At 42.2% G+C, this 13079-nt stretch overlaps 1 protein-coding gene across 1 annotated transcript in view; it reads right to left on the minus strand.

Moving 5' to 3' along the window:
• Positions 1-13079, minus strand: part of LOC140202066 (synaptic vesicular amine transporter-like) — a 45382-nt gene that overhangs the window by 15821 nt on the left and 16482 nt on the right. The window contains exon 8 of the mRNA XM_072266925.1: positions 1270-1330. Coding sequence (XP_072123026.1) covers positions 1270-1330 — 61 coding nt within the window. The remainder of the gene's footprint in view (positions 1-1269; positions 1331-13079) is intronic.

Genomic DNA, 13079 nt, shown 5'->3' on the forward strand with positions numbered 1-13079 from the left:
GGGTCACTATGGAAGATGGTAATTAACAGTAACCCTCATTGGTGTGGGATCATATAGGGGTCAGAATGGGTTAAGTATGATTAGTTTCCTTCCTTAAAGGATGCAATTGCACCAAGTGGGGTTTATAACAATTCAGCAGCTCTTTGGTTTCTGGATTACTTAGTGCAGTGGCATTCTACTCCTTAGGCAGGCCCTCAGGATTGAGAATAATATCATCATTATGTGCCGTGTCATATGACATCATCATTATGCACCGTGTCATATGACATAGGTGATCATAGTCTGCATAACCATGATTGTTCTTGGCAAATTTTTCTGCAGAAGTGGTTTGCCATTGCCTTCTTCTGGGCAGTGACTTTGCAAGACAGGTGACCCCAGCCAACATCAATACCCTTCAGAGATTGTCTGTCTGGCGTCAGTCGTTGCATAACCAGGACTTGCGATATGCACCAGCTGCTCATATGACCATCCGCCACCTGCACCCATAGCTTTATGTGATCCTGATTGGTGGGCTAGGCAGGTGCTACTCCTTGCTCAAGGGTGACCTGCAGGCTAGCGGAGGGAAGGAGCACCTTACACACATCTCCACCCTGCCAGCCAGTGTTGTACCTTCATAATGAGTTTTGTGTGTTCTGAGAAAGCTAACAAGGTAGTGTGGGCTCCACAGAAGGAGCCGACATGGAAGTTGGGGTGTGTAGTTTTTGTGGTTGTTTGCTCCTTTCATAGTTGTGCAGGGTCTCTGCAAGCTCTTGATGCAAGACTATACAGTTCTCATTCCCACCCCCAATGCTCTGTACCCCATCTTGAGCAGTCATGGGTCAGAGATTCCCAGGAGTTAGTGGTATTGTTATATTTCTTCAGAGAGTCGTTGAGAATTTCCTTGAATCTTTTCCTCTATCTACCTGGTAATTTCTTCCTCCAACAGAACTTGGAACAGAGCAAGTCATCATTGCACTGTCATACCCTTTATTTTTGTTATTTTAAACACTACAGTCTCTGAAAGCTCCATGTACAATGTGTAGGTCTGGTCTGACACACAGGTATAAACAAACGTGCTTCCTTCCGTATGCAAGGACCCTGCTGTTGTTTTTTCAGATTAACATTTGTAACTGAACGGATGTAGCAACACAGTACCTTGGAAACTAGGCTTCCTGTAAATTGATAACCACCCAACAGATGGAAAACTGTAGTATACATTAAAAAAAATCCGATGAAGTTGTAAATGAATCACAGTTGTCTGGTGCATGCACAAAGAAGAGATTGGCTTACCAGCAGCAATCAGAATGTAGGGGTCTCTTAGCAGTGTCAGGAGTGATGAGCCTTTCTGATTCTGTAACCATAGGACAGGAATATCAGTGAGAAAAGCTGCAATGTAAAACTCCAAGACACAAAACAGAGTGACAATTAGTAGCAATGTTCTGTTTATTTCTTTTACAGCTGCACGGACCAACCATTGCTCTGAGCAGGAGACACTTACATGGCCTGAAAACTGCACAGGACTTTAAATGTTTTTTTTTGTAATATGCATACTATGAATATTTAGAATGAAAATCTAAAAAATCCCATACTTTTGATTTTGTTTATTAATTGAAAAGGTTGTTTTGGTTGCGTAATTTGTTAACTGCATCTACGCAAATTCTCTGGTTAGGATGTTGTTTTAAGTAACAATTTTTTTACCTTTTTCTAACAATTTTTAAATTAAAAACTCTTATTAGATTATGATTTTTTTTTAATTACCGAAAGAGTCAAAGTATAGAATTCCTCACATCAAACAAACACAAACCACAACTCACAACACAAGTAAACTACGTTAGGCAGTCAAATCCACTCACGGGCACAATGGCTAAAATAACACGCTTTGACGAGATGGTGTCGGCATTCAGCGGGCCAATGATTTATTAACAGTGAGCTACCAATTTCCATTCTGTGTTTATTGTTACAATATGTAACAGTGCTGTAACTTGAAACACTGACAATGTAAATACATTGAAGCTCTGAAATGTTTCAAAGCAGAGGTTGTGGTACATTTATTATTTGAAGGATGCCTCAAAACTAACCTGTATAGCATGTACTCTATTCCCTGCACACCTCTCCCATTCCTCTTTCTGAAATCTCTCCCACAGTAAGCTCAAAGAAAATTCCTCCAATTCTAGTTTATTGTGGATTTCTGATTTTCTTCATGTTCCAATTGGTAGATGCCCCATCATCTGTTCAGCTCTGAAATTATGTCACTAAACTGCTGTACAACTCCACTGCTCTCACACTCCTTAATAACCACCTCACATCATTCTTGTCAAGAGATTTGAAATCTCTTACTAGCTCTTCTTCCAGTTAGTCCTGACGAAGGGTCTCGGCCTGAAACGTCAACTGTACCTCTTCCTACAGATGCTGCCTGGCCTGCTGCGTTCACCAGCAACTTTGATGTGTGTTGCTTGAGTTTCCAGCATCTGCAGAATTCCTCGTGTTATCATTCTTTTGGTTTCTAGATTAGTGCATGATGGCATTGGACAGAAACTTAATGAGAGGGCGGCATATCCTGGAAGATGACGGTCCTTCATAATGGACAACGCCCCGTTGAGGCATTTCCTTTTGAATACATCTTTGATGGTGGTTGAAGATTTATCACATTTGGATGAAAATTAGGTGAACCTGATAAGTAAGTTTGTGGATACCACTGAAAATGGTGGTGCGGTGCACAATGAAGCCTACAACAGGATCGAAATCAATGGGGAAAGTTGACAAAGCAATGGAAGGTGGAAATCAGAGTCATAGAGTCAAAGAGAAGTACAGCAGAGAAACATTCCCCTTCAGCCATCTCGTCCATGCCAAACCATTTAAACTGCCTACTCCCATTGACCTGCACTGGGACCATAGCCCTCCATACCCCTACTATCCATTTACCTATCCAAACTTCTCTTAAACAGTGAACATGAGCTTGCATACACCACTTATGTTGACAGCTCATTCCACACTCTCAAGACCCTCTGAGTGAAGAAGTGTCCCTCATGTTCCCCTTAATCATTTCACCTTTCACCCTTAACCCATGACGTCTGGTTGGAGTCTGACCCAACCTCAGTGGAAAAAGCCTGCTTGTATTTACCCTATTTATACCCCTCATAATTTTGTACAGCTCTATCAAATCTCCTCTCAATCTTCTACATTCCAAGGAATAAAGTCCTAAACTATTAAATCTTTCATTATGACTCATGTCCTACAGTCCTGGCAACATCCTTTAATTTTTTCTCTGCACTCTTTCAATCTTATTTTCATCTTTCCTGTAGGTAGGTGACCAAAACTGCACACAATACTCCAAATTAGGCATCACCAATGTCTTATACAACTTCAACATAACATCCCATCTCCTGTACTCAATACATTGATTTACGAAGGCTAATGTGCCAAAAGCTTTCATTACAACCTTATCAACCTGTGAAGCCACTTCCAATGAATTATGGATCTGTATTCCCAGATCCCCTTGTTCTACAGCACTCTCCAGTGCCTTTACATTCACTGTGTAAAATCTACTCTGGCTGGTCCTCCCAAAGTGCAACAGCTCACATTTGTCTGCATTAAATTCCACCTGCCATTTTTCAGCCCATTTTTCCAGCAGGTCCAGATTCCACTGCAAGCTCTGAAGGTCTTTCTAGTTAACCACATTATCATCCAGATCATTGATATAGATGACAAACATCAACAAACCCAGCAGTGATCCCTGCAGCAGACCACTAGTCACAGGCCTCCAGTTAGAGAGGCAACTATCTACAACCACTCTCTGGCTTCTCCCACAAAGCCAATGTCTAATCTAATTTACTACATCTTGAATACAGAGCAACAGCAGCCTTTTGACCCACTTCCCAGACAGAAACTTGTCAAGTGCCTTGCTAAAGTCCATGTAGACAACATCCCCTGCCTTGCCTTCATCAACTTTTCTGGGAACTTCCTTGAAAGTCTACAAGATTGGTTAGACATGACCTACCAAACAAGAAGCCAAAGCTGTCTATCTCTAATCAGACCATGTCAATCCACATACTCATATATCCAGTCCTTTAGAACACCTACCAATAACATTCCCACTACTGATGTCAGGTGAACTGGCGTATAATTTCCTGGTGTATTTTTAGAACCATTTTTAAACAGTGGAACAACGTTGACTATCCTCCAATCCTCCGGTATCTCTCCTGTTGCTAAGGATGATTTAACTATCTCTGCTAGGCCTCCTGCAATTTCTGCACTTGCCTCCCGCATGGTCTGAGGGAACACCGTAATTACCCTAATCTTCCTTAAAACAGCAAACACCTCCTCTTCTGTAATCTGTACAGGCTGCATGAAGTTGATGCTGCTTTGCCTCACTTCTGTAGACTGTGTCCATCTCCTGAGTAAATACAGATGCAAAAAATTAAGACCCCCCCATCTCTTTTGTCTCCATACATAGATTACCACTTTGATCTTCCAGAGTACCAATTTTGTCCCTTGCAATCCTTTTGCTCTTAAAATACCTGTAGAATCATTTATGATTCTCCTTCACCTTGTCTGCTAGAGCAACCTCATGTCTTCTTTTAGCTTTCCTAATTTCTTTCTTAAATGTTCTCTTACATTTCCTATCCTTCAAACTACTCGCCTAAACCTGCTATGCACCTTGGCAAGCACATACACACTTTGCGCTCTCAAAATTTCACTTTTGAAGGCTTTCCCACTTACTAAATACACCTTTGCCAGAAAACAGCCTGTCCCAATCCACACTTGCCAGATCCTAAACCAGGGAAGGGCATGTACTGTGAATGACAGTGTCACAACCACGGATTCGGCAGCACAGCAGATACAGCAATTGTGCTCGTGAATATGCACGTGTTAGCTAATTATTATTTCATTGTGATAGTATTTAACTCCATTCATTCCGTTCTAGTATTTGTCGAGACTTGGACACAGCAACGCTTCGCTGCCTGCTTGAATTCCGCCTTGCCTGAGAAATTGGACTGTCGAGTCAACTGACTCTGAAGACTAGCGGTATTCGTTTAATTCTTAGTTGTTCTTTTCAGCCGCAGTGTAGGCTTCATTTTCCATTTGAGAGTTTTAGCTAACGGCCCTGTTTGGCCTAGCATTTATTGTTTATTTCCCCTTTAACACTGTTCGCATTAAAGTCTGTGATCTATCGACCGGCTTCAGTGTTTCTCATTCCGCACTTGGGCCATATCCCAACCTGGTGACAGACAGGGCCCTGGGAGTGTTGTATGACAGAGAACTAGGTGTACAAGTACATAGTTTCCAGAAAGCAGTGACAAATAGTACTGTGCAAAAGTCTTGGACACATATACAGTGCCTATAAAAGTTATTCACCACCCCCCCCAGAAGTTTTCATGTTTTATTGTTTTACAACATTGAATCACAGCGTATTTAATTTTGCTTTTTTAACACTGATCAACAAAAAAAGACTTTTGTGTCAAAGTGAATACTTTTTATAGGCACTGTATATAGCTAGGGTGCCTCAGACTTTTGCATGGTACTGTATTTATCAAGTAGGGAGCAAGTTTCTAAATTTGGCAGGAACAACGGATGTAGGGAATGGGGAGGGTGGAGGGGTGTGGGACAGGTGGCAGAGAAGGAGTGCCAGGAATGGGGGTGGCACAGGTCCAGACATCCAGCCCTGAGAGACAAGACAAGGTTATTTGATTCCAAACATTTGGGTTATTGATTATTACAGAATGTCTCTCTGGTGCTTCCCAATCCCTCCTCTCTCCTTTCCCCCTTTTCCCTGTCTACTTCCCACTCTCAGTCCACAATAGAGACCCACATCTCCATATCCGAATCAGGATTTTCATCACTCATGTCTCATGGACTTTGGTTTTTGTTTGCAGCAGGCCCACAGTGCAAAAAATAAAATTACTAAAGTACTGTGCAAATGTCTTGGGCACCCTAGCTACATATATGTGCCCAAGACTAATGCACAGTGGATAGACAGGGTGGTGAAGGAGGATATGACATACTTGACATCGCCAGATGTACAACATTTGGGAAGTCGTGTTACAACTGCACAGAACATTGATGAGACCGCACCTGAAATATTGTGCAGTTATGATCTCCACGCTCTTGGAGGGATGTAACCATGCTTGAGAGGCTGCAGTCAAGAAGCACAATGATGTCGCTGGGACTGGTGGGCTTGAGTTATAAGGACTGACTGGATAGGCTGGGACTGTTTTCCCTGGAGAGAGGGAGGCTGGGGACGTGTGACTTATAAAGGTTTATAAAACAATGTGGAGATTAGATAAAATGGATTACCACAGTTTTTATTCCAGGATAGCAGAATCTAAAACCAGAAGCCACAGGTTTAAAGTAAGGGGAAAGGTTTAAAGGTTCCTGACTGTAGTGTAGTTAATATTTTTGCAATATTTGAATAATATTGTAAATAGATTGTATGATTCAGCAATCTTTGTTTGTTTACATAATTCATTACAGGTTAAATGTAAGAAGTATGTAAATGGCATACGTCGTTACGCCACCATGTCAGATGTGCATGCCTCGTTAAGGAAAAAAGTAGTAAAACAGAACGCGGGCTGCCATGCTTTTCTTTCATTTAGGTTGTGGAGTTACAAAACATAACAGTGGCAATGAGGAAATTGTAAAACAAACCTGAGATGACTACCTACCTGATTGAGCACAGCAAAACAATCAAATTTTAAAAAAAGCATAGCACAAGTTTTTCCGAACGGGAACAGAGATGTTTGAGTTTAAAAAAAAGGCAAATCACTAGATAAAATTCACGGGTTCATAAACACTGAGTATCAGGTGATAATAATAATAATACATATATAAAAAGCAGAAATGGCGGCTACATCGGAAAGATAGATGTATTCCATTGCACACAGATAACTGGGTGTTGTATACTGAATAAATTGAGCAGTATTTTACAATAAATGGAATAGTCTATGTGAAAGGAATGCCAGTTTTGCTGAGTGCCTTTGATTGAAGAGCAGACAGTTTGCTTAGAACTTTGACTGCTCCAAGTAAATCAGCCAAAATGAGCTTTGCTGATATCGTGAATGTAATGCAGGAACATTTAGAACCAAGGCCACTGTTGACTGCAGTATACTTTACGTTTCAAGAGTGGAATCAAAAGGCAGGGGAGTCCATTTAAGCTCACATGGCTGAATTGAAGAAATAGTCTGGGCTTATTGATGCACCAGAGATTGTTTAGTTTGTGGAAACTTACAAGAAAGCATTCAACAATGGCTCCTAATGGAAGCCCAGCTTATAATCAAAAGAGCAGCTGAAATTACTATATCAATGGAAACTGCAGCCAGAGACACAATTGAGGAATGAAAGTGAGCGTGAACAAAATTGCAACATTGAAACAGAAACCTACCTGGCCAAACAAATTGTGTTGCTGTTGTGGCAGGGGTTCCCATATACCAGACCAATGCAGATTTAAAGGCAAAACTTCCAGAAAAGGTTACAAGCTAGGACATTTACTAAAAGCAGGTTGGACAGACAAAAATAAATAGACCACAGAGCAAAGAGAAAAAGATAAAAAGTCAAGTTGTAGTTTCAGAAAGAGCGCTAATCTGTATGCTGTTAATGAAAATTCTGATAATGGGGAGAGTGACACAGAACTGAGTAGCCTTGAGATTTATATTGTGAAAATTAACAGGAAACAAAGGAATATGGCTTACACCAGAAGTGAACAGTAAATTAATCAAAATGGAATTGGACACTGACTCAGCAGCTTCAGTCATTCCACAACATGAGTTTGAATGTCATTTCAAAGATACTGAACTGAAGCCAGTAGGTATCCAACTAAAATCTTATACTGGAGAAAAATAACTCCTGTGGGAATTACATTTTTAACAGTGAACTACAACTACGAGAAGAGACCTATGTGAGGATGGTTATAACCCAAGTGCTGGAGCGTCTGAGACTAGAATCAAGACATAATATGAGATTGAAATGAAGACAGGGTTCTAACGCTGGATGAGAATCCAAAGTTGAGCTAATGATTAAGCAGTGAAACTCAGTTCAGGTGCTCTGAAATATTAAAATCCCGGCACCTAAACTTGGCCGCCAATTGGAGGGGGGTGGGGGTCTAAATTTTTAAAGGAACCTTGCCAACTATCCATATTCCGGAGAGTTAGAGCAGCTAAATCCTGGAGGCTGGCTTGGGCGAGTGTGTGTCATAACAACAACGACCATCAAGTCACTTTGGGCTTGGACGTGATAAAAAACAGGGGGACCAGCATTGTGGGGCTGTCAATGGCTGAGACAAAGGCAACTTGATTACTTTGGTTCTGTCTTCACTAAGGAGGACATAAATAATCTTCTGGAAATAGTAGGGGACAGAGGGTCCAGTGAGATGGAGGAACTGAGGGAAATACATATTAGTAGGGAAGTGGTGTTAGGTAAATTGAAGGGATTAAAGGCAGATAAATCCCCGGGGCCAGATGGTCTGCATCCCAGAGTGCTTAAGGAAGTAGCCCAAGAAATAGTGGATGCATTAGTGATAATTTTTCAAAACTCTTTAGATTCTGGACTAGTTCCTGAGGATTGGAGGGTGGCTAATGTAACCCCACTTTTTAAAAAAGGAGAGAGAGAGAGAAACCAGGGAATTATAGACCGGTAAGCCTGACATCGGTGGTGGGGAAACCGCTAGAGTCAGTTATCAAAGATGTGATAACAGCACATTTGGAAAGCGGTGAGATCATCGGACAAAGTCAGCATGGATTTGTGAAAGGAAAATCATGTCTGACGAATCTCATAGAATTTTTTGAGGATGTAACTAGTAGAGTGGATAGGGGAGAACCAGTGGATGTGGTATATTTGGATTTTCAAAAGGCTTTTGACAAGGTCCCACACAGGAGATTAGTGTGCAAACTTAAAGCACACGGTATTGGGGGCAAGGTATTGATGTGGATAGAGAATAGGTTGGCAGACAGGAAGCAAAGAGTGGGAATAAACGGGACCTTTTCAGAATGGCAGGCAGTGACTAGTGGGGTACCGCAAGGCTCAGTGCTGGGACCCCAGTTGTTTACAATATATATTAATGACTTGGATGAGGGAATTAAATGCAGCATCTCCAAGTTTGTGGATGACACGAAGCTGGGCAGCAGTGTTAGCTGTGAGGAGGATGCTAAGAGGATGCAGGGTGACTTGGATAGGTTAGGTGAGTGGGCAAATTCATGGCAGATGCAATTTAATGTGGATAAATGTGAGGTTATCCACTTTGGTGGCAAAAAGAGGAAAACAGATTATTATCTGAATGGTGGCCGATTAGGAAAAGGGGAGGTGCAACGAGACCTGGGTGTCATTATACACCCCAGTCATTGAAAGTGGGCATGCAGGTACAGCAGGCGGTGAAAAAGGCGAATGGCATGCTGGCATTCATAGCAAGAGGATTCGAGTACAGGAGCAGGGAGGTACTATTGCAGTTGTACAAGGCCTTGGTGAGACCACAGCTGGAGTATTGTGTGCAGTTTTGGTCCCCTAATCTGAGGAAAGACATCCTTGCCATAGAGGGAGTACAAAGAAGGTTCACCAGATTGATTCCTGGGATGGCAGAACTTTCATATGATGAAAGACTGGATCAACTGGGCTTATACTTGTTGGAATTTAGAAGATTGAGGGGGGATCTTATTGAAACATATAAAATCCTAAAGGGATTGGACAGGCTAGATGCAGGAAGATTGTTCCCAATGATGGGGAAGTCCAGAACGAGGGGTCACGGTTTGAGGATAAAGGGGAAGCCTTTTAGGACCGAGATTAGGAAAAACTTCTTTGCACAGAGAGTGGTGAATCTGTGGAATTCTCTGCCACAGGAAACAGTTGAGGCCAGTTCATTGGCTATATTTAAGAGGGAGTTAGATATGGCCCTTGTGGCTAAAGGGATCAGGGGGTATGGGGGGAAGACTGGTGCAGGGTTCTGAGTTGGATGATCAGCCATGATCATACTGAATTGCGGTGCGGCTCGAAGGGCCGAATGGCCTACTCCTGCAACTATTTTCTATGTTTTTTTCTATCCATCCACCATTTTCATGCAATAAAGTCAACTGAAAGCAAATTAAGGCAGTGTTCAAGGATGGCATTGGAAATTTCGAACATGTCAAGGGTAAAATAGTGTACAATTAAAATGCCACACCGAAGTTTTACAAGGCCTGCATGGTTCTTATACCATCTGTGATAAAGTAGCCAGTGAGCTAGTTTGCATGGAGCCTGAAGGGATTCTTTCCAAGTTTGCATGGAGCCCATGGCCAACGGCAGTGTTCCCAGTAGCCAAGAAGAATGGGTTTGTCAGGATCTGTGGTGATTTTAAGGTCACCACCAACTCAGTACTGAAAGTAGATCAAAGCCTTCTGCCAGGATAGAGGTTATCTTTGCATATCTTTTTGGAGAAGCATCTGCAGAAAACAATGACCAGGTGCTCAAGACTGCCTAAGCACTCAGTGTTACCTGGGTGACATCAATGCGTCAGTGGAGATGACAAGAAACATCTAAAAAAATCTCAAAACAGCGTTAAAAAGATCAGAGGTTCAGAGCACAATGCAACAAGGGTAAATTCTTTAAACCAAGCATCACTTACAGTGGTCACACCATTGACACGCAAGTTTTACACAAGCGTGATGAGAATATTCAGCAGTGGTGGATGCCCCAAGGCCAAAGGATGTATCACAGCTGTGGTCTTTTTTTAGGATTTCTCAATTACTAAACAGGTTCCTGCTAAACCTATACTCCAGCCCTTGAATTCATTACTCCCGGCAGGGAAACAAAACAGTGTGAGATGGCTTTTCGAAAGGCAAACAAAATGGTGATGGCATCTACACATTATGATCCACATCGGCCAGTGAAGCTTGCCTGTGATGCCTCACCTTATGGTATAGGTGCAGTTATGTCACGTTATGAGTGACGGTAGCAAACACCACATAGAATTTGCAGCACATTCTCTTACCGCTGCAGAGAAAAAATTTGCATAGGTTGACAGAGTGGCCTTGAGTCTGGTTTGGGGAGTAAAACGTTTCACCCAGTACCTGTTTGGGGGAGAGTTTACCCTCATTACTGATCATCAACCACTAGTGTCCATTTCCAATCCACAGAAGGGTGCAGCAGCACAAATACATTTATGGGCTCTGTTTCTTGGAGGACACAATTACAAGATTGAATTCTAGAAGAGAACTAATCATAGAAATGCTGATGGATTATTCTGTATACCCTCGGAAAAGGAAATACCTGAAACATTTTCAAATCAGGACTCTCCTCTTGAAGCATTTTCCCTAATGCAAGTTGAATGCCTGCCTAAAGGGAAACCTGAAAAGACCCCATCGTGTCTCAGGTCTACACGGCCACCCAAGATAGCTGGAACGTGCAACAGAAATCCCATTTCCCCCATTTTTACTGGTGTCGGGATGAACTTGCCCTTGACAGAGGTTGCCTTATGAGGGGATTTTCACCGGGATCAATAAAGTATGACTATGATTGAGAGTTTTTGTACCACCCACGCTGAAAGCTGAAGTGTTGGAAAAGTGACATGCCAGTCATCTAGGCATGGTCAAAATTAAAACATTGGTGCAAAGCTTTGTCTGGTGGCCTGGGGATAGCTCACAGATCACGTAGCCTGCTATGCACTGTTTAGGATACCAGCATGCCCAAAAGGTGCCAATGACAGCACCTCTCCACCCTTGGGAATGGCCTGCATTGCCCTGGCAGAGGAGTCCTGGGCACAAATTTCTTGGTAGTGGATACAGCTGCAAAGTGGCCAGAAGTGTTCCCAATAGCCTCCACTACAGCCTCACACACTGTTATGTGTTGAGAAGTCTCTTCTTAAGGACTGGTGTTCCAGAACCTTTAGTCACTGACAATGGACCACAGTTTCGTGCGGAACGGTTTCAGTCATTCCTGAAAATGAATGAAATAAGGCACATTATATCTGCACCGTACCACCCAGCTACAAATAACTTGCTGGAAAGGTTTGTCCAGATTCTGAATAACGCACTGTGAGAAATGCCGGCAGAACACACTACATTCACTAACACTGAATCAGAAGTTCGCCAACTTCCTCCTTGCAGCACACTCCACAACCAACAACTCACCAGCCATGTTGTTCCTGGGTCGCCCCTGTGCTCACGCTTGGATCCTCTCAAACCCAAGCTCAGGAGCATGCAGGACAAACAGCTGAGACTAATTGGGGGCTCCTCAAACAGGGAGGTTCTATATATCACTCCTGGAAAAGCAGTCCTGGCGACAGACTACAGAGGTGATCAAATGTCAGTACTCAGAAAGATTAAGGACACAACTGGACCACTCTCCACACAGAGGGGATTGAGTCCCATGTCATCTGGAGACGAAACATCAATCGGCTGAGACAAACAAAGTCAATTGTTAGGGATAAAAAAGGCGTCCAAAGCTGTTAGAACCACTTCCTGCAGTTGCAGATTCGACTCCTACAACCACCACGGAGGAGACTTCAGAACCTGAAACTGATTCACAGCCACAAGTCTCACCTGCTGAGCAGAGTGGCCCCCTTGTCAGCAAAGACGTTATTCCATTTAATCCTCCATAGCGGGATCAAATCTTTAGGCCTTGAAGGGCCAATTTAAAATTTGCTATGCTGTGGATGTCCATATAGTAATTGTATTATATAGCATGCTGAGTATAATACATAGTATACACATACACACACATATATACATATATATAATAACTAGAGAGCAATATGTTACATTTTTGTTTTGAGATACATTCTATTTTGAACTGGAGTTTATAGCTAAGCAGGGAGGAATGTTGTGTAATTAATATTTCAGCAATATTGAGTAATATTGTAAATATATTGTTTGATTAAGTGATCTTTGTTTACATTATTTATTACAGGTTATATATAAAAGTACATGAATGGCCTACGTCACTACGGCACCAGTCACATATGCGCGCCTCACCAAGTTAAAAGAAAGTAAAACAGATTACACACGTTTCCCCGGGTTCCCGCACTTTTCTTTCAATTAGTTTTTGGAGTTACAAAACATAACACTGAAGAGCAACTTATTCCCTCAGAGGCTGGTGGGTTTATTGAATGAGTCGCCAAAGTGCTGGAGTGGTACAAAAACAAC

This window comes from Mobula birostris, chromosome 8 (assembly GCF_030028105.1).
Source record: "Mobula birostris isolate sMobBir1 chromosome 8, sMobBir1.hap1, whole genome shotgun sequence".
NCBI classification, from domain to species: domain Eukaryota; kingdom Metazoa; phylum Chordata; class Chondrichthyes; order Myliobatiformes; family Myliobatidae; genus Mobula; species Mobula birostris.